The 21,712-nt window shown below is 35.4% G+C and overlaps 1 protein-coding gene across 2 annotated transcripts in view; it reads right to left on the minus strand.

Annotated features, from left to right (window-relative positions):
- Pih1D1 (PIH1 domain containing 1) overlaps positions 1 to 21,712 on the minus strand; it is a 57,277-nt gene that overhangs the window by 2,508 nt on the left and 33,057 nt on the right. For both annotated transcript variants that reach the window (XM_074180372.1, XM_074180371.1), the window contains exons 3-4: positions 6,007 to 6,599; positions 12 to 155 (exon numbers count right to left, since the gene is read on the minus strand). In XM_074180372.1, the coding sequence (XP_074036473.1) occupies positions 12 to 155; positions 6,007 to 6,599 (737 nt within the window). The remainder of the gene's footprint in view (positions 1 to 11; positions 156 to 6,006; positions 6,600 to 21,712) is intronic.

Here is a 21,712-nt window from a genome sequence, read left to right on the forward strand (position 1 = left end):
TTCCAACTTACTTTAGTAGATTTGTCAAACGACGAGGAACAGTTCTTTTGTTTCACAATATATGGCACAAAAATATCCAGGAGATAGTTTCTTGTTTTAGACTCTAGAAGAATTCGATCTTCGCCAATATCCAAATCTACTTCTTGTGCAGATATCTGAAAAATATTTATCTGCTATTGATTCACTACCTAACACAAACCTTAATAGTAACCTTAATAGTAGGCACTAAATTCTCAGAAATGACTGACGTTTTTGCCTTAATCTGTCTCTTGCAGTGGCATATGGAAATTATATTTAACACATAAGGAAAAATGATGATAGAATATATAGAATGACAATCTTGACAACTATGTTTTCGTTTCAATGCACTAATATTTCTGAGAATTTAGTGCCCACTGTTATGGATTTGTACTATAATAAGACATTTATTAATCCGAATTCACAATTACATGACCAGTATAATAATACATATATATTTTGTGATATACAGATTAATTGGCCTATTGTCAGCTTTCTGATACGAGATCAGGTGCTGTTGAGGCCCAGAGGGAAAATGCATATACTGAGACTAAGATTGAGATTATTATATTTCGAACATTATGAAAACTGTCAGGTGAGTACTAAATATCTTAATGTTGAGATAGCTTCTCTTTTACCATTCTTTTGAATGACGCCATCGATTTTGTGAAGTCAGTGATCCGAAATTTATTCAGAAGATTTGCCGTGCAGTATGTGAAGGAACGTTTGAATATCTCTTTCTTATGGGAGGGTATAGTTATAATTCCTCTTCTACGAATATTTACATTATGAACATGGCTTCTAAAGATGATTTTTTTTTGTAAATAAGGAGGTTTTTCGTATTTTAAGATTTTATAGAAGTAACAGGTTGTATGAAGTAGTCTTCGATTATACATATTCATCCAACGTATTTCCTTCATTTTATGCGACCCTCTCTGTCTTCGCCTTATACCAAATATCAACCTTACACAAGAATTTTTTAATTTCTGAATGCGCCCGGAATCTCTATTATCTAAACACGGCCCATATATGCTATCACAGAAGTTCATGTGTGAGAGAACAATTGAATCACATAGTTCTTTCTTTGTGCTTTGATTTAGAAATTTTCTCTGGGTGTAGATCATTTTCAAATTAGCATAGCCAATTCTCAACTTTGACGTGACATGCTCCGTGAATTTGAGTTTATTGTCAATTATCAAACCCAGATTTCTAGCGGATGTTCTGAAAGAAATAATCTCATTATCTATACTAATGTTCAAAGATGCCTGCAATTCTTCTCTTATTCTATCATTACAAAAAAGTAGAGCCATGGATTTTTTTGGATTGATTTTCAATAAATGTTCAATTGATATTTCAAAAAGTTTTTGCAGATCGTAGTTGAGGGAATATTCTGCTGCTGCAGTATCTGATGGGTTAAAGGAAAAGTATAGCTGCGTGTCGTCTGCATATAGATGATACTTGCAAAAAGTTAATGACTTTACGAACTGTGCAGTATGAATCGCATAAAATAATGGACCCAAAATACTTCCTTGAGGTACACCAGTTGTGACAGCAATCGCCGTCGATGTCTCATTTTTATACACTACTCGCTGCAATCTGTTCGTTAGGAATGATTTTATCAAATCGCAAGCTCGCACAGAAAAGCCGATATGATTTAGAATTGCAAATAGAATTCTATGATTCAACATATCGAACGCTTTTGTGTAGTCCAGGAGTACCAGGATCGTTGCCTTACTTTCGTCCATTCCCCTCAGAACATCATCTGACACATCAGTCAATGCAGAGCTACAGCTGTAACCTGGCCGAAAACCAGATTGTTTCGCTGGTAAATAATTTATCGAGTTGATAAATGGTACTATTTGAGACTCAATGGCTCTTTCGAGCACTTTCGAAAGAACAGGTAGAATCGAAACTGAACGTAAGTGTGAAAACTCTGATGGTGAACTTATTTTTGGCAGAGGATTGACGAGAGCTCCCTTCCATAACTGTGGAAAATAGGAGTTTTTTATGCAAGAGTTAATTATATACGTTATATGTGGCACAATAAAGGGGCAACATAGTATTATGAGAGTAATATTAAGGTTATCACACCCAAATGCTTTAGACTTAATACCTTTCAAAGTTTGAAAAACAAATTCTTCATTCACCTCCACGAATGTAAAAAAATGTGGTAATTTTTCAGCAGTATATTCATCTAGTAAACTAGTGCTTGGCTGGCGAGAGTTTTTACATGAGTCAACAAAGTACCGATTGAGTGCCTCAACGTCCTGTAGTTTTTCTGGTAATGAAGCATTGTTTTTCTTTTTAATGTTTAGTTTTTTCAGTTCTTGCCATTTTTGTTTTTGATTGAGTTTTTTGAATTTATAGTTCAGATACGCTTTTTTTTCGGCCCTTACAGCAGCAGTGACAAAATTTCTCATAGTTTTGTAATGTTCCCTATGTTCCACCATTTTTGTTAACCGATAACGATTGGGTGATTCATTCCTTAATTTTTGCATTCTGCGTATATTATCTGTAATCCATGGACTATATGGTTTTTCTTTTGTTTTTTGCGTATCGAACAGGTGCATGATGGTTGAAAAGTTGCAGTAAGTTATCTGTTAAAAAAATAATTTTCTGTTCTATGTTTTCAATCGAGTACAAAATGTCCCATACTATGTTTTCGAGGTCCCTCTGAAAACAGAGCATATCCATGTTACCTAGAGACCTAAAACTGAATGAATAATTATGACAGGCTTTCAGTTCTACATTCATGGAACAGTAAACGAGCATGTGATCAGATATATCAAGATCCCGAACGCCAGAATCAGAAACATCTTGAGAATTGGTGAAAATCAAATCAATCAATGTTGAAGAATTGCCAGCTATTCTAGTGGGTTGGTTGATAATTTGTAATAAACCAAATGTGTCTACTAGATTCTTAAGAGTAATCACATAGTTATCATTATTCATGAACATATTGACATTGAAGTCACCTAATATTATAATGTCATCAGTTTCACTGAATAATTCAGTTAAAGTGTCTTCGAAGTGATTTATAAATTGTGCAAAGTTCGAATTGGGAGGGTGATATATATTTCCTATGATAATTTTTCTATTTGGAATTGTAGTTTCAATCCATATCTCTTCCAAAAAGTCTTTGGAATCCTGATACAATATCTTACATTATAGTAAACAATAAAATTACTAGATTGTCACACTCATACATAAAACTCTTCGATAGAACGAATTTAATCAGTATTATTTATCCATCTTTTGGGGTTATTTCAAAACCTTTTTTTCGTTTTAGAGTCCACTTAAACTGGAATATCTTCAATTTGATCGAAATAAGCGTAATTTGTTTCAGTGTAATTTTGCCAACATAACACATGTTGATTAATTCCGTCAGCATAAAAACTATGTGCTAGGGATTCGATGAAATCAATGAAGGCCGTTTTTGCCTGGTCTTGATACTTTTAGGCATCTGGAAGCAAGAATAGATAATGTGCTCAATTCTCCAAAATATATTATGTGTCAAAACTTCAATATGAAGCCATTATGATATATTCTATGAACTCCAGTAATCTCATTCAGAGTTGCAAAAATATAATTAGCTAACGGAATATGAATCGATGTTTCCTCATTCCTCCCAACTTTTTTTTTTTGTTTGATTTCCATTATGATCATATTTTTGTGTAGTAGGTAGGTAGGTCTAAAGTGAGTGGGTCTATTCGGCCCTCCACCGCAACCCGCAAGGGTTTATTGTGGCTCACACCTATTCAACGATTAGTTTGTATGGTGAGTGGTCTTTCAGGTCAGATGATGAAAGTACGGATCTGCCGAACTCAAAGAACCTGATTCGATCTCCAGTGGGGCAAGCACAAAGTATATGCTCTGCAGTTTCATCATTTTTCAGACAGAGGCGACACACACTGTCTTCAGACAGTCCAAGTCTCTGCATTTGATGATTCAAGTGACAGTGACCTGTAAGAAGTCCTGTTACTCTGTAGTCCCTACTGTAGTCCAACAACTGTTTGGAATCAAGCTTCAAATGGTGAATAAACGCCTTGGGAGTGAGCCAATCCAGGAAGATTCTGCCAGAAGTCCATAACTCTTCTTGCCATCCAGGTGTTAAGTGTTTGTTTGGCAAAGCCCAAAGCGATGCCAATGACAGGTTCTGGACCAATGAAGCCGCTTGCAGCACCCTCCTTTGCAAGAGAGTCAATTTCCGCTTGAAATACAGTCGCATAAATTCCTAGACAGGTAGATAACTCTGTCCTGGGTCTGCGACTGAAAACACCTGCACCAGAACCGGAAGGTGTTTTTGATCCATCAGTGAACCAACAACTATCTGCTCTTAATATTTCCTTATCCCGCAGGATCCAGTCCTCTCTACTCGGGAATAGTACTTCATAAGGCAGTTCGTAGTTGACAGTTGGAGGCATAAAGTCAGAGGTCATTTCCAGAATGCTGTGACTTCCAATGTCAACCAACAGTCTGTTGCACTCTGCATTGAATTGATTTGTGCAATTGGCAATGTGCACAAGCCTGTATGCAGTCCATCTAGCCTCTCTTTCCAGAAAAATGTGGAGAGGAGGTAAATCTGGAAGGATCTCCATGGCCGCTGACGGTGTGGTACTGATGGCACCACTGATAGCCAGACAAGCCTGTCTCTGTAAGCCAGAAAGCTTCGCTTGGTCCGTTTTCTGTAAAGCCTTCGGCCACCAAGCAATTGCACCATACGTGATCATTGGTCTGACAAGCATCACATAAATCCAATGAATTTGTTTGGGACCTAAACCCCAAGTTTTACCACAAATCCTTCGAAATGTCCATAGAGACAGTCTGGCTTTGTGTGAAACTTTTTCCAAGTGAGCGTTCCAGGTGAGTCTTTTATCAAGGACACTGCAAAGATATTTCATCTCCGTTCCAAATGGAATGACCACACCATTGAGGGAAAGTGGCGTTAGATCGTCCAATTTCCTTCTCTTAGTGAAGGGGATTAACATAGTTTTGCTGGGGTTGACAGACCCTTTCCGACGTGGACCTTGCCAGGATGACAAGGTCATCTGCATAAGCTTGCAGATCAACTTTTTTTCTGTCGAGGGCATCAAGCAGACTATCCACCAGGAGCGACCATAGAAGGGGAGATAGTACCCCTGATAGCCTCGCCTTGAAGAGTAGTAGTTGCAGTTCTGTTTATTAGCATGGCATAAATCCAGCCAGTTATGGTCAATTCTATACCCTTTTTTAGCCAGTAGTACATTGCCAAATGCTCCTTCAATTGGGAGATTTTCTTAACGAGGTTGTTTAATGCTGAATATTTTTGTGTAGTCATATTTCCGGTTAATGGACTGTATTAATTTTGAATATATTCTCAATGTTTCGCCGACACGAATTGTTGGCATCTTCAGGTACGAATAGGAGTATTTGTACTCTGGGGAGTACTTACTTGTGATTTCTTGAACACCTAAATTAAAACTTTGTGGCACCGAATCACAAATGTGTAGCTTTTGGGCTCTCGTTCATATAGTAAATGCTACAGAGAGACAGAAAACTAGTTCCCATTTGGCTGTCGATGTCGACGTTGTCCGATTCAAATAGACTGCCAACAAAAACTTAATAAGTATTTGGATTTCGTTTTTGATGACCATATAGATGGAATCTTGTCATCCTCACTTTTTACTAATGGTTATTCTCTTAACAATATGTGAGTCTGAATCTTGTGTTTGTGATTCAGCCTTATACCATTTTTGAGATGTATGACTGCTTTCGACAGTGTTGAGCAGTATAGGACGAGCTATGTGATGCCCTTGGGCTCTAGATTACTAGATTCATATAACAACTAAGTATTTATCTCTTGGCAACGTTCTTTGCCAACCAATTGGACATTTTCAGCAGATAATTACATTTTAGAACAACTAGTTTTACTGAAAACAGACTTCTATACTTTAACTTCAAAAAGTAAAAGGTAAAAAGTCGAAAATTCTTGCAGAATCAATAACTTACGACATCTGGTAATTTGAATTCTCCATACAAACAGTTTTGACCAGTTTTCTTTTTGTAAAGCCTAAATTCTGGCGTTTTCGTAATAGTTTCGGTATTGGACAGTGTTTCAATGACAACTTTTTTTGGTTCAGCTGATCCTCCAACTTCACTCATCAAAGACTTCTGTGTACTTTCAGCCATCTTCTGGTCAATTTCCCGCTGCTGAATCCTATGTGTCTGCAACTTCCCAAAGGTTTTTCTATTGAGGAGAGGAGTTTTTTCATCTTCACATGATAAATTATATTTGTCTTCGATTCCTTGAAAAACAACGGCTAGAAAAAAGCTTTTGAAAGCCGGATTCTCGGCAACTTTCTTCAAAAAAGCTGGATGAATAGCTACATCGCAGACCTTGGCGTCTTGCCCTTTTTTATCAGGTTCTGTTCTGATTTCCCCAAGGCTCATTGGTACTTTATAATCTCCTGGTTCATCTGATTCCATAAGCTCTTCCAGTTCTTTTACGGAGATATCTTTTGGTGGAGGTATAGCATCTGTTTGGCAAACATTGACGAATACTTTGGTGCCGCTTCCTACTTCTTTTGTTTTAACGCAAAAACCTGAAAAAAATATTAAATATAGTTGTTTAAAAATTCCATATGTTGATTTTACTTATAATCTGTTCAGAAATGAGAGAGACTACAGCAGTTTATATATATATATATATATATATATATATATATATATATATATATATATATATATATATATATATATATATATATATACAATATATATACAAAGATTTTATCGAGTGTGTATGATGTACAAATCAAAAATGAAACAATTAGTGGACATAACACTCCAAAAAGGAACCACAAATGTGCGGTTGGCTCCTGTTGTTGACTCCGTGCGTTTGTGTTGTTTCCTGCTTTCGGCAAACAAGTGTTGCCCACCTTTACACTTGGCTGCACCGCGCTGATGAGGCCAATAGCCAGAAACACGTGTTCGCGGTTTGCCCCCCTTTTTGGAGTGTTATGTCCACTAATTGTTTCATTTTTGATTTATATATACCGGGTGTCCCACATTTTATGTGACAGGCAATATCTGGTTTGTTGAAGGAGATACACAAAAATGTTTCATACAAAAGTTTTAGGAGTTCATGAGAGGTATATTTTGATATAATTTTTAAATATACAGGGTGTTTGGTGTAGGTGCTACAGACCAAAATTCCATTTTTTAAAATAGAACGCCCTGTATATCATTACATATTCAGATGCTACGTTAAATTCTGATATCATTTCATGTTTGGTTTTTGAAATTCGGTTACGGCGTTGTTGAGTTATTGCACTTTTCCTTAAATATAAAATTTCAAAAAAACTTATTTACTCGTACACGAATCCAGTCTATATCTTTTATTAAATTGAACTAGACTACTACTGTTGACTAGACTTGTTGATGCCATAGTAACAAATGTTGTTGAATTGTATCTAGTTGTCAGTTCGATTCAGTGATTATTTGCAAAACAGTAACTGTGTTCTTTGTGCGAAAACTCCAGTATGCATTTCGCGTTTAGTCCAAGTGATTGCATTAATATGTTATTAATTTTTGGAGAATGTCAGAAAAACTGCCGTCAAGCACAACGTCTATACCAAGAACGTTTTCCAGACAGACCCATTCCGTCACGAATGACTTTTTCGAGAGTTGTAGAAAAATTGCGAACTGGGTCATTTCCTTCTACTATAAAGCATCGTCATCATACGAGATCTGATAGAACTGAAGATTTAGAGATCAATGTGTTGGCTTATATTATTATTCATCCACATGTTTCTATCCGTACTCTTGCAGAAGAAGTCGGTGTGAGTAAATCTAATGTACAGAGAATTCTGAAAGAAAATAAATACCACCCATTCAAAATTCAGTTGGTACAAGGTTTGAAACCCACGGACTTTGAACGACGACTTGAATTCATTGCTTGTATTCAGGTAATATTACATGAAAGTCCTAACATATTCAGTCAAATTTTGTGGAGCGATGAATCGCGATTCCACAATAATGGAGTTGTGAATCGACATAACAGTCACTATTGGTCTCAAGAAAATCCCCTCTGGGTCCGCGAAAGTAATTTTCAAACTACTTGGGGTATTAATGTATGGTGTGGATTGTTCAATGGCCGCATCATAGGACCTTACTTTTTCAATGAAAATCTCAATGGATTGCGATATTTACATTTTCTAGAAAATGATTTGATCCAGTTGATGGAAGATATTCCCATAGCAGAACGACAAGGAAATTGGTGGCAACAAGATGGTGCTCCTCCTCACAATTCACAGGTTGTTACTGAATATCTGGATATAACGTACCCAAATAGATGGATTGGTAATAAGGGTCCAATTCGGTGGCCGGCTCGTTCCCCAGATTTATCACCGCTTAATTTTTTCCTATGGGGTTATTTAAAAGATATTGTTTTCACTACTCCCCCTTTGAATGTGGATGATCTGAAAATGAAAATTGGACTAGCGTGCAGTGATATTACGCCTGATATTATAAGAGCGACTTGTACGAGAGAAGTGATTCGACGTTTCGAAGCCTGTATAATATCTAACGGGCATCACTTTGAACAATTTTTATGACTTATTTCTAGGTACCTACCATGCTTATGAAATGATTTATCAAGTTATATTATTTACATTGTTATTAATTAAAGATTTGTTTTCGAATACACCTCTTTCAATTTCGCAATTGTTTCATATTCAAAATGATTCCTGACTGAATTCCACAACTCAAAATTGAAACCATTACTTCGAACACCCAAAATTTTGACTAATTTTCATGTGATCTGATGCAGAGAGAATAATTGTATGAGATATTTTTAAAAATAATAGTCGTTCTCAAGACTTTACATTTTAAGCAATAACTCAACAACGCCGTAACCGAATTTCAAAAACCAAACATGAAATGATATCAGAATTTAACGTAGCATCTGAATATGTAATGATATACAGGGCGTTCTATTTTAAAAAATGGAATTTTGGTCTGTAGCACCTACACCAAACACCCTGTATATTTGAAAATTATATCAAAATATAGCTCTCATGAACTCCTAAAACTTTTGTATGAAACATTTTTGTGTATCTCCTTCAACAAACCAGATATTGCCTGTCACATAAAATGTGGGACAACCGTGTATGTATATATATATATATATATATATATATATATATATATATTTGCGATATATATATATATATATATATATATATATATATATATATATATATATATATCTGCGAGCGCTTTCGACAGCTGGTAGTACTGTCATCTTCTAGGCACTCTTCAAAGAGATAATTGATAGAAGATATAAAGCTTCAAATCCTTTTTGTGAAATTTAATAATGAAAATAAAGGAAAATCAGTTGCATCATTCAAATATATATATATATATATATATATATATATATATATATATATATATATATATATATATATTTTAGTGTCATTGGCGTACTGCATTCAAATTATTTCCTCTCAACGAATTGAATAAGGAAGTAGTGCAAAAATGCGCGAGTATGACCGGTGTCAATAGATCGACAATTTTTACGTACTTTTTTATGTACTACCTACTCCTTTTCGGTAACTTTAATTGTATTTTACATTTATTTTATACATTACTGACTTGTCATAGCACTAAGGTGTAAGAACTTGACTAATAAAAAATCTAATCTAATCTAAAGATAGGAAGCGCTGAAAGAAATTTCCTGTATTTTTTCCGATTGATTCGGTAGTTTCTTGATGAAGATCCATAGTAATTGCATAAACTACCCTTTACGATTTGATCTTCACGACCTATTTCTGAAGTATGTGAAGATCAAATCGTAAAGCATAGTTTATGAAAATACCCTATAGATATTTTTCCATCAACGTTGTTTTTCGAAGCTATCCGTATATCCTCGTATATCCGTTAATTATAGACGGTCCTGTATTTTCCTAATTTGAAAAACGTATCCTTGAGGTATATTCAAATAGACACGACAGATTCAAATATATTGAGTTTCATAATAATTCAAATTATTCAATCATTGTATCTTAGTCATCATCATCAAGGTCGTTGATACGAGTGATTAACGGCATATTTTGTGTATCCGGTACAAAAATACATGGAGAAGTGATTCTTTTGACACCTCTATTCATGGTCACAGGTATATGTTTTGCATGGATCACGGTTGAACATTCATATATATTTACCGACTAACGGTATCACAATGACTGTGATGGTTAAAAATAATGGAATACCTATGAATAATCATGGCAATGTTGACTATTCTTCATATTGTCAACCCATAGAAATTTAATTTCTCATTTTTCATGATCTCCTACCACGTAGTAACGGCTACATTAATTAATTTATTAATTACGAAGTATTTGAGCGCCTCAGTAAGAAAAGGGGCTATAATCCAGCCATTTTAGGTTAATCTGCGGAAAAATTCCTACTGAGCTGAATTTTGGTATACACCTTCATTATGGCATTTTAATGAAGATGTGAAAAATCGACATTGATATCGTGCCGGCTAAAAAAGTTATAAGGGTCAAAAGGTCACGAAAATCAGTTTTTCGCGAATATCTCGCGGCCTATGGCTCGGAGGTCAATAAATGTCATTATAAAAATTATTCCTCGTACGATTATCTACAAAAAAAGTATCTTGCATTTTTCTGTAAAGTCAACCGTTTTTGGACTAGAGCGCTGAGAAAGCGAGTAGAATGCACTCACATAGGGTAGGTATTGTATAATGTATAAGGCGTCAACTCTATTGCTTTTTATCAATGTATTAAAGTTTTCTTCAAACTTCTAACTTCTACTCGGGCGTTTTGTGACAAATATACTTATATTATAGAGGTTTCGTTAATAGTTAATAGTTGAAACAGCAATTGAAAAATCAATTAATAATACTACAATTATCGTTGGCGAAGACAGATGTATTGGTACTTCTCATAGCACGCACACAAATACTTGATCAACCTACACCCATTTTTTTAAGAAACCAGGAAAACACAATGTTGAAACAAAAATATACTCAACTGAGAGCCTCAACAAGTATCCACACTGCAAGAAAAATATTCTGCTACGACCGGATGCGACACTTTTTGGGAAAGGAAAAATGAAAGTCATGAATATGTTTGAAAAAATACCCGATTTACACAATTCTGCAGAAATATTCCAACAAGAAAATTGCGCTCGAGACGCCCTTGTCAATGCTGGAATACATTTTCTACTAGCAATGTACGATGCACCAAAATCAGAAAATTCAACTATCAAGACAAAGCACAGCTGTGAAATTTCAATTATTACCACCCACTTCTTCAGCAGCTCAACAGCATATTTATCGAGTCTATTATCAAATACAAACCTGGCTAGGAAAAGAAATTGATCCAGAACAGGGGGTCAAGAGTTGAAAAATAATATATTACAACCAATAACAACTTTATTGCCACCAGCACCCGATGATCTACTAAACACTAGTATTGTACTGAAGGTTGTGGCGGCAAATGTGGAAGAAAAAAAATTTAATTGAGATGTTCTAAAGCTTGTGGACACTGTCGTGGTCAGTCATGCTTAAACGAACGCAGAGTCCACCAGTGAAGAAAATGATGAAGATTTAAATACAGCAATAAATCCACTCAGAAGTTTGGTCAGCAACTTTTGATGAAGTTGAAATTGAGGACATCGACGACGAATAAATATAAAAGAAAATTATACACAAAATTGTTTCCCCTACTTTTCAATGTACACATAAAAAATTATTGAGCATAAAATAAAAAAAAACCTTTTATTACAGTTCATGGATTATGCCTAATGGGGAAACCATGTAAAAAAACGTGCCTTGCATTCTACTTTAAAAGTGATGCGGAAACGAGTGAATCATCATAATGTAGTCGCTTTCTCAGCGCTCTAGTCCGAAAACGGTTGACTTTACAGAAAAATACAACATACATTTTGTGTAGATAATCGTATGAGGAATAATTTTTATAATGACCCTTACTGACCTCCGAGCCATAGGTCGCGAGATATTCCCGAAAAACTGATTTTCGTGACCTTTTGACCCTTATAACTTTTTTAGCCGGCACGAAATCAATGTCGATTTTTCACATCTTCATTGAAACGCCATAATGAGGGTGTATACTAAAATTCAGCTAAGTTGGAATTTTTCCGCAGATGAAACCTTAAATGACTGGACTATATGCTACAAAATTAACTTTTTGAGAAAATGTATGTCTTATTGAAATAAATCTAAAGCAAATGGAACTTCAAACGTTCAAGCCAGTCTCTGTATACCTACACAGTAGGTTTAATGGACTGACGCCTATCAGAAAACAACTACTCCCCTGGCTAATACCACGAAGGGCGTTGGATTATATCAGACAGGCGTTGTATTCAGTTGAATTGCCAATTGCATATGCAGGACATTTTCTGTGAAGATTCCTGCACTGACGCCAGTCCATTAAACCTACTGTGTAGGTATATAGAGACTGGCTTGAACGTTTGAAGTTCCCAGACAGATTAGAGGAGTGGGCTAACCTGTGGAAGATCAGTATCAACCCTGACAAGAGTCAGGCGATACTGTTCACCCGCAGGTTCGTACAACCGGAAGGCAACGTCATCTTCAACGGACAAGAGATTCCGTGGACAAACAAAGCAACATATCTCGGGGTCATCCTAGACAAGAAGTTAACATTCCAGGAACACGTACAACAGAGAATTGGAATGGCCAAACAGGCCAGAAGACGCCTGGCGCCGATCATAGGAAGAAGTAGTAACATGGCACTGAAAGTCAAGCTACTGATGATCAGAACGATCCTAATGCCGATAATTCTGTATGCATGCACTGCCTGGGGCCAGTGCGCGCAGACATACAGAAAGAAGATCCAAGCTTTTATGAACACGAGCGTAAGGGCCGCCGTAAATGCACCGTATTACATCCCGAACAGATTCATATACAGAGATCTAGGACTGGACACGCAGTATGTGGACGTGTATATGAGAGAACATGCAGAAAGCACGTTCGATAGAATCAGATCGCATTTAAATCCAGCGTTTCGCGATCTACACGATGCGTTGAACATGGATGACCCCAGGTTCCGAGAAAGGGACAAACATCCAAGGCCGACCAGACAAAATCAGAGACCGCCCCCACGAGTCGCCGTCAGGCGGCTCAGGCAAGTATAAAAATCTTAAGTGTATTAACCATATACTCTCTTACAGGAAAACCGCGATTCAATTTCAAAATCACATTTCTCAGCTTCACTGGGAAACGCCCGACTATCACTACTATGGCCGCCGTTAGCTTTGGGGGGCCCCATGCAAAAATTCAATTAGGAATACAGCGACAAACAAGAGCCAAATAAAATTTAAACCGAGAAGTTAGATAGGGAAATAAAATCACCTAAAGGCTGGTTTCCAACCAAAAGAGGTTAGATATCAATCTTGCTGAAGTGCCAGCAGCTGGATTGAGGACCGTTTCCTTAAGTAACGGGGGTGGAAGGAAAGGGTCGCCAGGTCCAAACCTGCGGAAGCATTTCCGTAAGGAGGGAGCTTGCGACCTGGGCACACAACCCGGGAGGGGCATGGGGGGTTTGAAGTTCCATTTGCTTTAGATTTGTTTTTTGCCAGTCTTCAAGCATAGCCCATTGACTAATAAGAAAGTTACTGAAATAAGTCAAACATACACTATTATTTATTTTTGTATTGAGTGCGTAAAATGAGTGTTTCTTTAATGGCACATAAAAACACGAATTTTATACACGAAATACATTTTTTGTACAACTGTTAATGTAAATTTAGATCGTCTTAAATATATTAAAAATAGATACTTCCAAAACATCTTGACGTGGTTTTTTGTCCCAACAAGTTATCTTTTTTAAACGACTGTTGTCTTGAAAATTGTATTCAATGTTTTCAGTTGAATCGTATTCAAAATGTTATCCTGTGTGAAAAAAGTTAGTCCAAAATAACTGAATAATACTTCTCTTTTCCACACATTTTTTCCTTAATGTTATCAATACTTCCAATACAATTATTAGTGGTTCACATAATATATCAAGGAATGAAATAAATATAGTTATAGCTTAATTCTAAGAAAATAATTTTTATCATTATAATATAAATATTCTAAATACACACTGTTGAAATTTAATAATATAGGAATAATTTAGATAGGGAAAGTAGGTCGAGTGGCATCTTGTTTTAAAGGTCTTTCGAATACCTTTACATCTCTGTTAAAAGAAAATTTTTGTAATGATTAGTTTTCGAGATGATTTAAAGATTTAAAGGTATTTTTATTGAGTTCAACTCTTTTTAAAATAAATCAAATTGTTTTTAAGGTACAATTTACGTTCAGAACTTTCATAAAAACAATAAATTTTTGCTTTTTATGACAACCTGCTAATAAAAAAGTAAGAATTATTTGTTTATTACGAGATTTTTTTGGGGGATGGGGTTGGTTACCACCCTTACATTTTAGGTAAATTGAGTAGCACCTCCTTATGAAGGTTGCCTTTTGACGTGGATATTTTATGCTTCTGATAAAAAAGTGAATTATACTAAAAATTTACCTACACAACGAATACAACCTGCTGATTTCCTTGAATGCTGATGACACAGAAAAGTTTAAAAAACTGCTTTAGGGTTAATGAATCCCAATAATTGTTTTTAAAGCACACACAAAAAAAGTAACACCTAATAAGGGTAACTCACATAGGAAATTTAGAGTAAATGTTCAAAATGTGCGCCATTTTGCTGCATGCAACAATAAAGATTTTGTTCGAATTTTGCTCTTATATTATTCAACATCTCAGGTGTTATAGCATTCATCAATAATTCTTCGACGTATTTCATCCAAATTGGATGGCTGTGTAGCATAAACTTTAGACTTTAAATATCCCCACAAAAAGTAGTCCAGTGGTGTTAAATCTGGTGATCGTGCTGGCCATTCAATTGGACCTCTTCTGCCAATCCATTGTCCTTCAAAATGATTATCAAAAAATTTCGAACCTGCTGGGCATAATGGGGTGGTGCACCGTCTTGTTGAAAATGAATAAATTCATCTTGACATCTTGGATCCTGTTCAATTATTTCAACTATACGAGGTTGTATTGCCTCTTCAAGAAGTTGTAAATAAGAATCACCGGTTAAATTTCCATCGATGAAAAATGGACCTATAATATGATTGCCTAATATTCCGGCCCAGACATTCAACTTTTGGGGATGTTGAGTATGTATTTCTGCGTATTGTCTTGGGTTTTCATCCGACCAATAACGGCAATTGTGACGGTTCACGCAACCATTTAAATAAAATGATCTTTCGTCTGAGAAACAGATGTTATAAAGCAGCTCGGGATTTTGCATTAATCTCTCACTCATGCCTTCACAAAACTCCTGTCTTCGGTCAAAATCATCCTCATTGAGTTCATGAACAAGTTTAATTTTGTAAGGATGGAATTTGTGGTTTTTGAGGATTCTCCATGCGCCCATATGGCTTATTCCGGCCATTGCTGATAAACCTCTGATACTTAACCTGGGATTGGCGATGACTTGACCAATCACTCCAATCGCATTATCGTCATTCACTACCCTTCTCTGAACATTTCTTTTCTTATTTGAAACCGAACCTGTCTCCCTGAATTTTGTGACCAAATCCAGAACGTGATTTCTGCTTAGGTGTTTACCAGGGTTTTGCTCGTTAAATAAAATTGATGTTCTATTAGCATTTTGGTCGTTGCCAAAAAATGAAGCAATAACTGAAACCCTTTCAGCAGTAGCGTAAGGCATTTTTAAACAAATAACAATACACGACACGTTTAAACAAAACAATCGAACGATGTACTAATGAAAACTGGAAGAAGAGGAGTGGGTATTGATTTTAAAAAAGGGATTTTATTTAACAAAAAACTGATAAGAAGAACTGCTCGAAAATTTATTGATTTAGGCATACAAGTTACCGAGTGGTCTGTCTAACGTGTTATTAACAATTTTAACTTCAAATTATTTCGAAAACTAATCGTTACAAAAATTTTCTTTTAACAGAGTTGTAAAGGTATTCGAAAGACCTTTAAAATAAGGTACCACTCGACCTACTTTCCCTATCTAAATAAGGAAGATTAATCTTCCTCTTCCTCTTGAAGATGATCACTTGGTGATCGAAACACGTGTCGAGGTGTTAAAAATAACGATTTGGTGTTGGAAAAGAAACTCCAGTAATATCTTTTCCTAAACAACCCGAATATTCAAGCATATTTCCATGTAAATATTATAAACTACAGAAAGCTACTTTTCAATTATTCTGTTTCTTGTCCCTTATTTCGGGACTTGCCGCTTTTGTGACCTTTCCTATCTATGTTAATCCAATGACCAATCTGACCCCTTCTCTAACTATCGATGTGAAACATTGCATTTTGTAAAATAATGAATTACGTTTCAGATCTTGTAACAGTACAGTTAGAATAAATCTTGTCTTGTCTACAGTACATCTAGCTATACTAAAACCAATAATGATTGAGAGTAGAAGTAAGCCCAGTTGACAGCATATCGGAGGCGTGCTTATTAATTTTTGAGAGGGTTAAGAATGAAAGAAAAATTCTTAGTACAATTAGTTAAAATATTCATACACATTTTTTATTTATATCATTAAAACTTTGCAATATCGTAATTTACCTAATCGTTGTAGTCATTTTTTCACTATTGGGTTGCAGCAATTGATAAGTGAACTCTTTATAACTATTCTCAAGCTTTCGAGTAACTTAAACTCATCGTCAGGGGTACTAGAAAATACAAATTACAAATTTTTGATAATAGAATATAATATAAATGTAAATGTACAAATTTTCTCTAATTCCACGACTTAACGCCATTTCATCCACTGCGAATGTTTTATATTTGTCTGTGTGTAATTTTGTTAGCTGAAGTAGTTCTGCCTTTAAACTATCTTTGTTATATTGGATGTTCTTATTAATTAACCATTCTTGAATTGCTGCTTTTTTCCATGATTGTTTCGGTAATGGTTCTAAATGTCGACTATGGTATGGGGCATTGTCCATGACGATGACAGACCCAGGTTCCACAAGTTGAATGATGCCTTCAAACCATTTTTCAAACACCTCCGCATTCATCTCTTCATGATAGTCGCCTGTTTTTTTAGATTTAAATATTATTTCACTATTTGGTAAAAATCCACTGTCGCTTCCAATATATGCGTAACTATCAGACGACTACCTTTTCCAGATGGTTGTTTTAACCCAACTGACAAACCTTCAATAAAGGCTTGTCGTGCACTTGTTATATTACCATCCTGCCATACTTTTTTGACCGTATGTCCTTGGTTAACCCATGTCTCGTCCATGAAGTACAATTTTTTTTTGAGCTTCCGAAATTCGTCAATTTTTCTTAGATAGTTTCTTCTCCATGCTATTATTTCTTGACGTTCAATGAGAATGCTTTTCCTGTCAACTTTTCCGTACGTAAATTTCATTTCGTGTACAAGTTTCCTAAAAGTTTCTTTACCCATTTTTGGGACCAATTCATGATCGCTAAGTGCCTCCAGAACTGTTTGTAGTGTGGGCAGCTCATTTCTGAAAAAGAAACTGTGAATAGTTCTGCGTATACTGGTTTTGGCTTCTTCATCAACTGGGATTTTTTTTCGCCCGCTACTACTTTTTGGCGTTTGTACGTCCCCATGAATTTCTGCTTCTCTTAGTATTTTGTAAATCGATGATTTTGGTACACCGGTATAATCAGAGCACATATCAACTAATTTATCTTTTGTAATTGTGGAACTTAATGATGTAGAAATGCCCGGTTGGTTATTCGGAGGTACACACGTACAATTACAGCACATATGCACAAAGTCATCTTTTGGTGGCTGATGATCTCTTTCAAGACAGTGAAATACTCGCAGTACAATTTGTTTTTCTCTTACTGACCGACACTCCGACGTACAATTCACGCTGTATAATTCACAAACCAATGATACGCTCATGGCTGCAAGTACAGTAGTGAGGACTGCAACGATGAGATGGGAGTTACGGTAAAGTGACGAAGACAGAAATATCGTTGCGTACAGCGTTGCCACTAGTTGTAATAAATATCTAACACTATACAGAAAATAATGAATTTTAACTGATCAGTAATCAGGAAATGTATAAGTATTACTCATTACAAGCTCATTTCTGATTTTTGTCATAAATATTACCTTTTAATCGTACTAGTATTGTGTATTATCTATAATTTGCCACAACCTACAACTCTACTGCTTACTATATTTTGATTCTGCTATAAACTGGTAACGTAAAATTTAGATATGACAACGCGCTTTACTCTCAATCATTATTGGTTTTACTATAGTTATTTTTCTCATCCTATCGTTTCACAAGAGTTATTGTAATTCTTGTATGCATTGAGCATTTCATACTCACGATATAAAAATCGTGGGTCAAAACAAGCTTCGTTGTCCAATTCCCAAAATACGACGATCATTGCGCTGTACCCTGTATACTCAAAAAAAAACAATCTTCAGGTTTATTCAAACTTGAAGTGCTTTTGGATGTTTGCGTGAAAATGTTTATCTGGCAATTATGCCTTGCGGAACGTTTTCAATGGCCTAATCAAGCAGTTGAATAATCATACAGTACAAACAAACAGATATGTTTAATGAGTGTCATTTGTATCCTATGCAATTGTATACATGGGTTGTATTAACATTTTGGATGTTCCAAAAACGCTTTACTCGTATGGTTATCCTAAATTATTTTTAATTCAAAACAATTTTCTTTCATGAAGAGAAAAATTTTCAAATATTTGTTGTAATATTCATTATTTCAAGACTGATTTTTTTATCAATGCTGAAGGAGACAGATTAATTTATTAGGTAACATTTGATTTGAATTGAAGATATAAATCGAACATATGTAAAGATAAGCATTGTAGGAAAGATAGGATATCTTTTTCTCTGATATAATTATATAGGTTAGATATAAAAAATGCTGACGCGCGTTATGTGTTTGTCTATCTGTCGATTTTGACGACTTTCAATTAGATAAAGCGAATGGATGGCGATGAAGTGCATTTCATTAGTTTGGACTTCCGTTATCTAATATGATATAAATTGATTTGAAATCCCTGAAAGGATCTATAAAAAATTGATAAGATTAGCTGAAAAATAAAAGCTATATCAAGCAACAAAGAAATGAAATACAAGCAACAATCAAAAATTGAACTATCAAAACGAGCTGAAACTAACAAATTATTAACAAGAAATGATAATTGAAAATTAAAAGATTCCAAGCAAAGTTACTTCACGACGTTTCAATTGTTAGTATTAACAAACGTCTTCGGGTGATGACTGGACTTATTCCTCCGAAAGCTGACTATTTATAGGTCATTCGAGTGCTTTCACCTATCCTAGGTCGAATGACTTACAGGCTGATTCACGGTGGATGGCACATTAGACGTTTCTGGTGAACAAGACAACGGATCACTTTGAAAATTTAATGGAGGGCATATTCGGACATTCTCTAGCCAACATAAATATTTTCGACAATGCGGTGTTGCCGCTTCTATTAGAAAGCAGTAGCAACTTTGATTTTTCAAATGGAACACTCTGTATATAATATTATTTTTGGAATCTCCAACGATTGCCCGACAACTTTTCATGATATTTCCCTATACCTATTTGTTACCGTTTTCGAAATAAAAATTAATTTCAATTTTTTTCTTCGAAAATCATGACTTCTAAAAATGCCGATATCTTTTAGTTAAGAAGTACTATGATATCGAAATTTGGTTTGGAGTTAGGTGATACTTGGACACTTCCCACACGTCAGCCTAATCTCCGTTACTTCAATACAGGGTGGTAAAAAAATACAGTTTTTTCGTTTGCTTGAAAAAGTTGCTGAAATTTGATTATTTTAAATGGAACACCCTGTATATTATTGAAAATTCGGAAAGCTGCTGAAATTTGCTTTCTTTCTATGTATATCATACCTATACCTAACTAGTCAAGTTTCGGACTTATGAACATTTATTTGTGAAAATGTCCCTTCAGAATGGTATTTCCATTCGGTATTTGGTAAGCAGGCCATGATTACTATTTGACAGTAGCGTTGTGACATTCTCCTAATAATATCGACATTTTCGTCACTTCAGAAGTTGCAAATACCTTCAAAACGATGGAACAAAACTATTCAAACGAAGTTCTTATGAATTTGTTTATTATTTTTGGACAGTGTGACAAAATTATCAGCAGAACATGTAGAAAGTTCAATGAAATGTATCCGAATCTACCGCCAATGAACCTCAAGAAATTTATACGAATTCAGAACAATTTCAATATGTTTGGATAAACTTTAAAAAAGCACCAAGAAACTTGAAATTGGAAATATTGATATGAATAATTATAAAAAAGTAAAACAATCATGTGGAATATTTCAAAATATGTTCGAATCGCTGGCCGTTCACTTCCAAGCACTTTAAAATGCGGGTGTTGACTGCTTTCGTGGTGGCAGATCTGATTTCATTGGGATCCAAATCTTCAAATGTTTGGGCAATCCTTTCTAACAATTCATCTCTCGAACGCACGGGTATTTTGTAAACTTTTTCTTTAAACATTCCCCACAAATAAAAATCTAATGGATTAAGATCGGGTGATCTCGCTGGCCAATTCCATGGTCCCAAGCGCCTCATCCACCGATCGTCAAATAGTCTATCCAGTGCTGCGCTCACTTCTCTTGTGCAATGTGCAGGAGCTCCGTCTAGTTGGTACCAACAGTTTCGATAATCTTCGAGTGGCAGATTATCCACGAAACTGTCTACAGTATTCTCCAAAATATTCAGGTAGCTTCTGGATGTTAATGACTCCTCGTATATCACGTACCTCAATTTGTTGTCCATCAACATGCAGAAGACATTAAAACTAAATTTTTCTTGAAATCCGGCTTCTTTTGTGACGTGAGGATTTTCACTGGACCAATAATGACGATTTTTTCTATTGAAAATCCCTTCTCTCGAAAATTTCGATTCATCAGTCCAAATAATTTTATTTAAAAAAAGTGGACCTTCTTGAATGCGTGTCAACAACATTTCACAAAATTCTACTCTCTGTTGAGGATCTTGAGGCTTCATTGCTTGAATTTTGATGAATTTATAATCATGCATTTTATGTCTTCGCAAGATTCTTTGAACCGATGAATATTTTATACCCAAATCTTCTTCAGCACTTCTTATCGATGACTCGGGAAATGCGTGAAAATATGCTAAGACATTAATCTGGTTGTCTTCGAAAGTTACGGGTCGAGGCAAGTTTCTTGGTGCTTTAAAAGTTGATCCAAATGCATTGAAATTGTTCTGAATTCGTATAAATTTCTTGAGGTTCATTGGCGGTAGATTCGGATACATTTCATTGAACTTTCTACATGTTCTGCTGATAATTTTGTCACACTGTCCAAAAATAATAAACAAATTCATAAGAACTTCGTTTGAATAGTTTTGTTCCATCGTTTCGAAGGTATTTGCAACTTCTGAAGTGACGAAAATGTCGATATTATTAGGAGAATGTCACAACGCTACTGTCAAATAGTAATCATGGCCTGCTTACCAAATACCGAATGGAAATACCATTCTGAAGGGTCATTTTCACAAATAAATGTTCATAAGTCCGAAACTTGACTAGTTAGGTATAGGTATGATATAC

Source organism: Leptinotarsa decemlineata, unplaced genomic scaffold (genome assembly GCF_025532065.1).
Source record: "Leptinotarsa decemlineata unplaced genomic scaffold, Ldec_3_MD MMD2_tig00026294_RagTag_RagTag, whole genome shotgun sequence".
Lineage (NCBI taxonomy): Eukaryota > Metazoa > Arthropoda > Insecta > Coleoptera > Chrysomelidae > Leptinotarsa > Leptinotarsa decemlineata.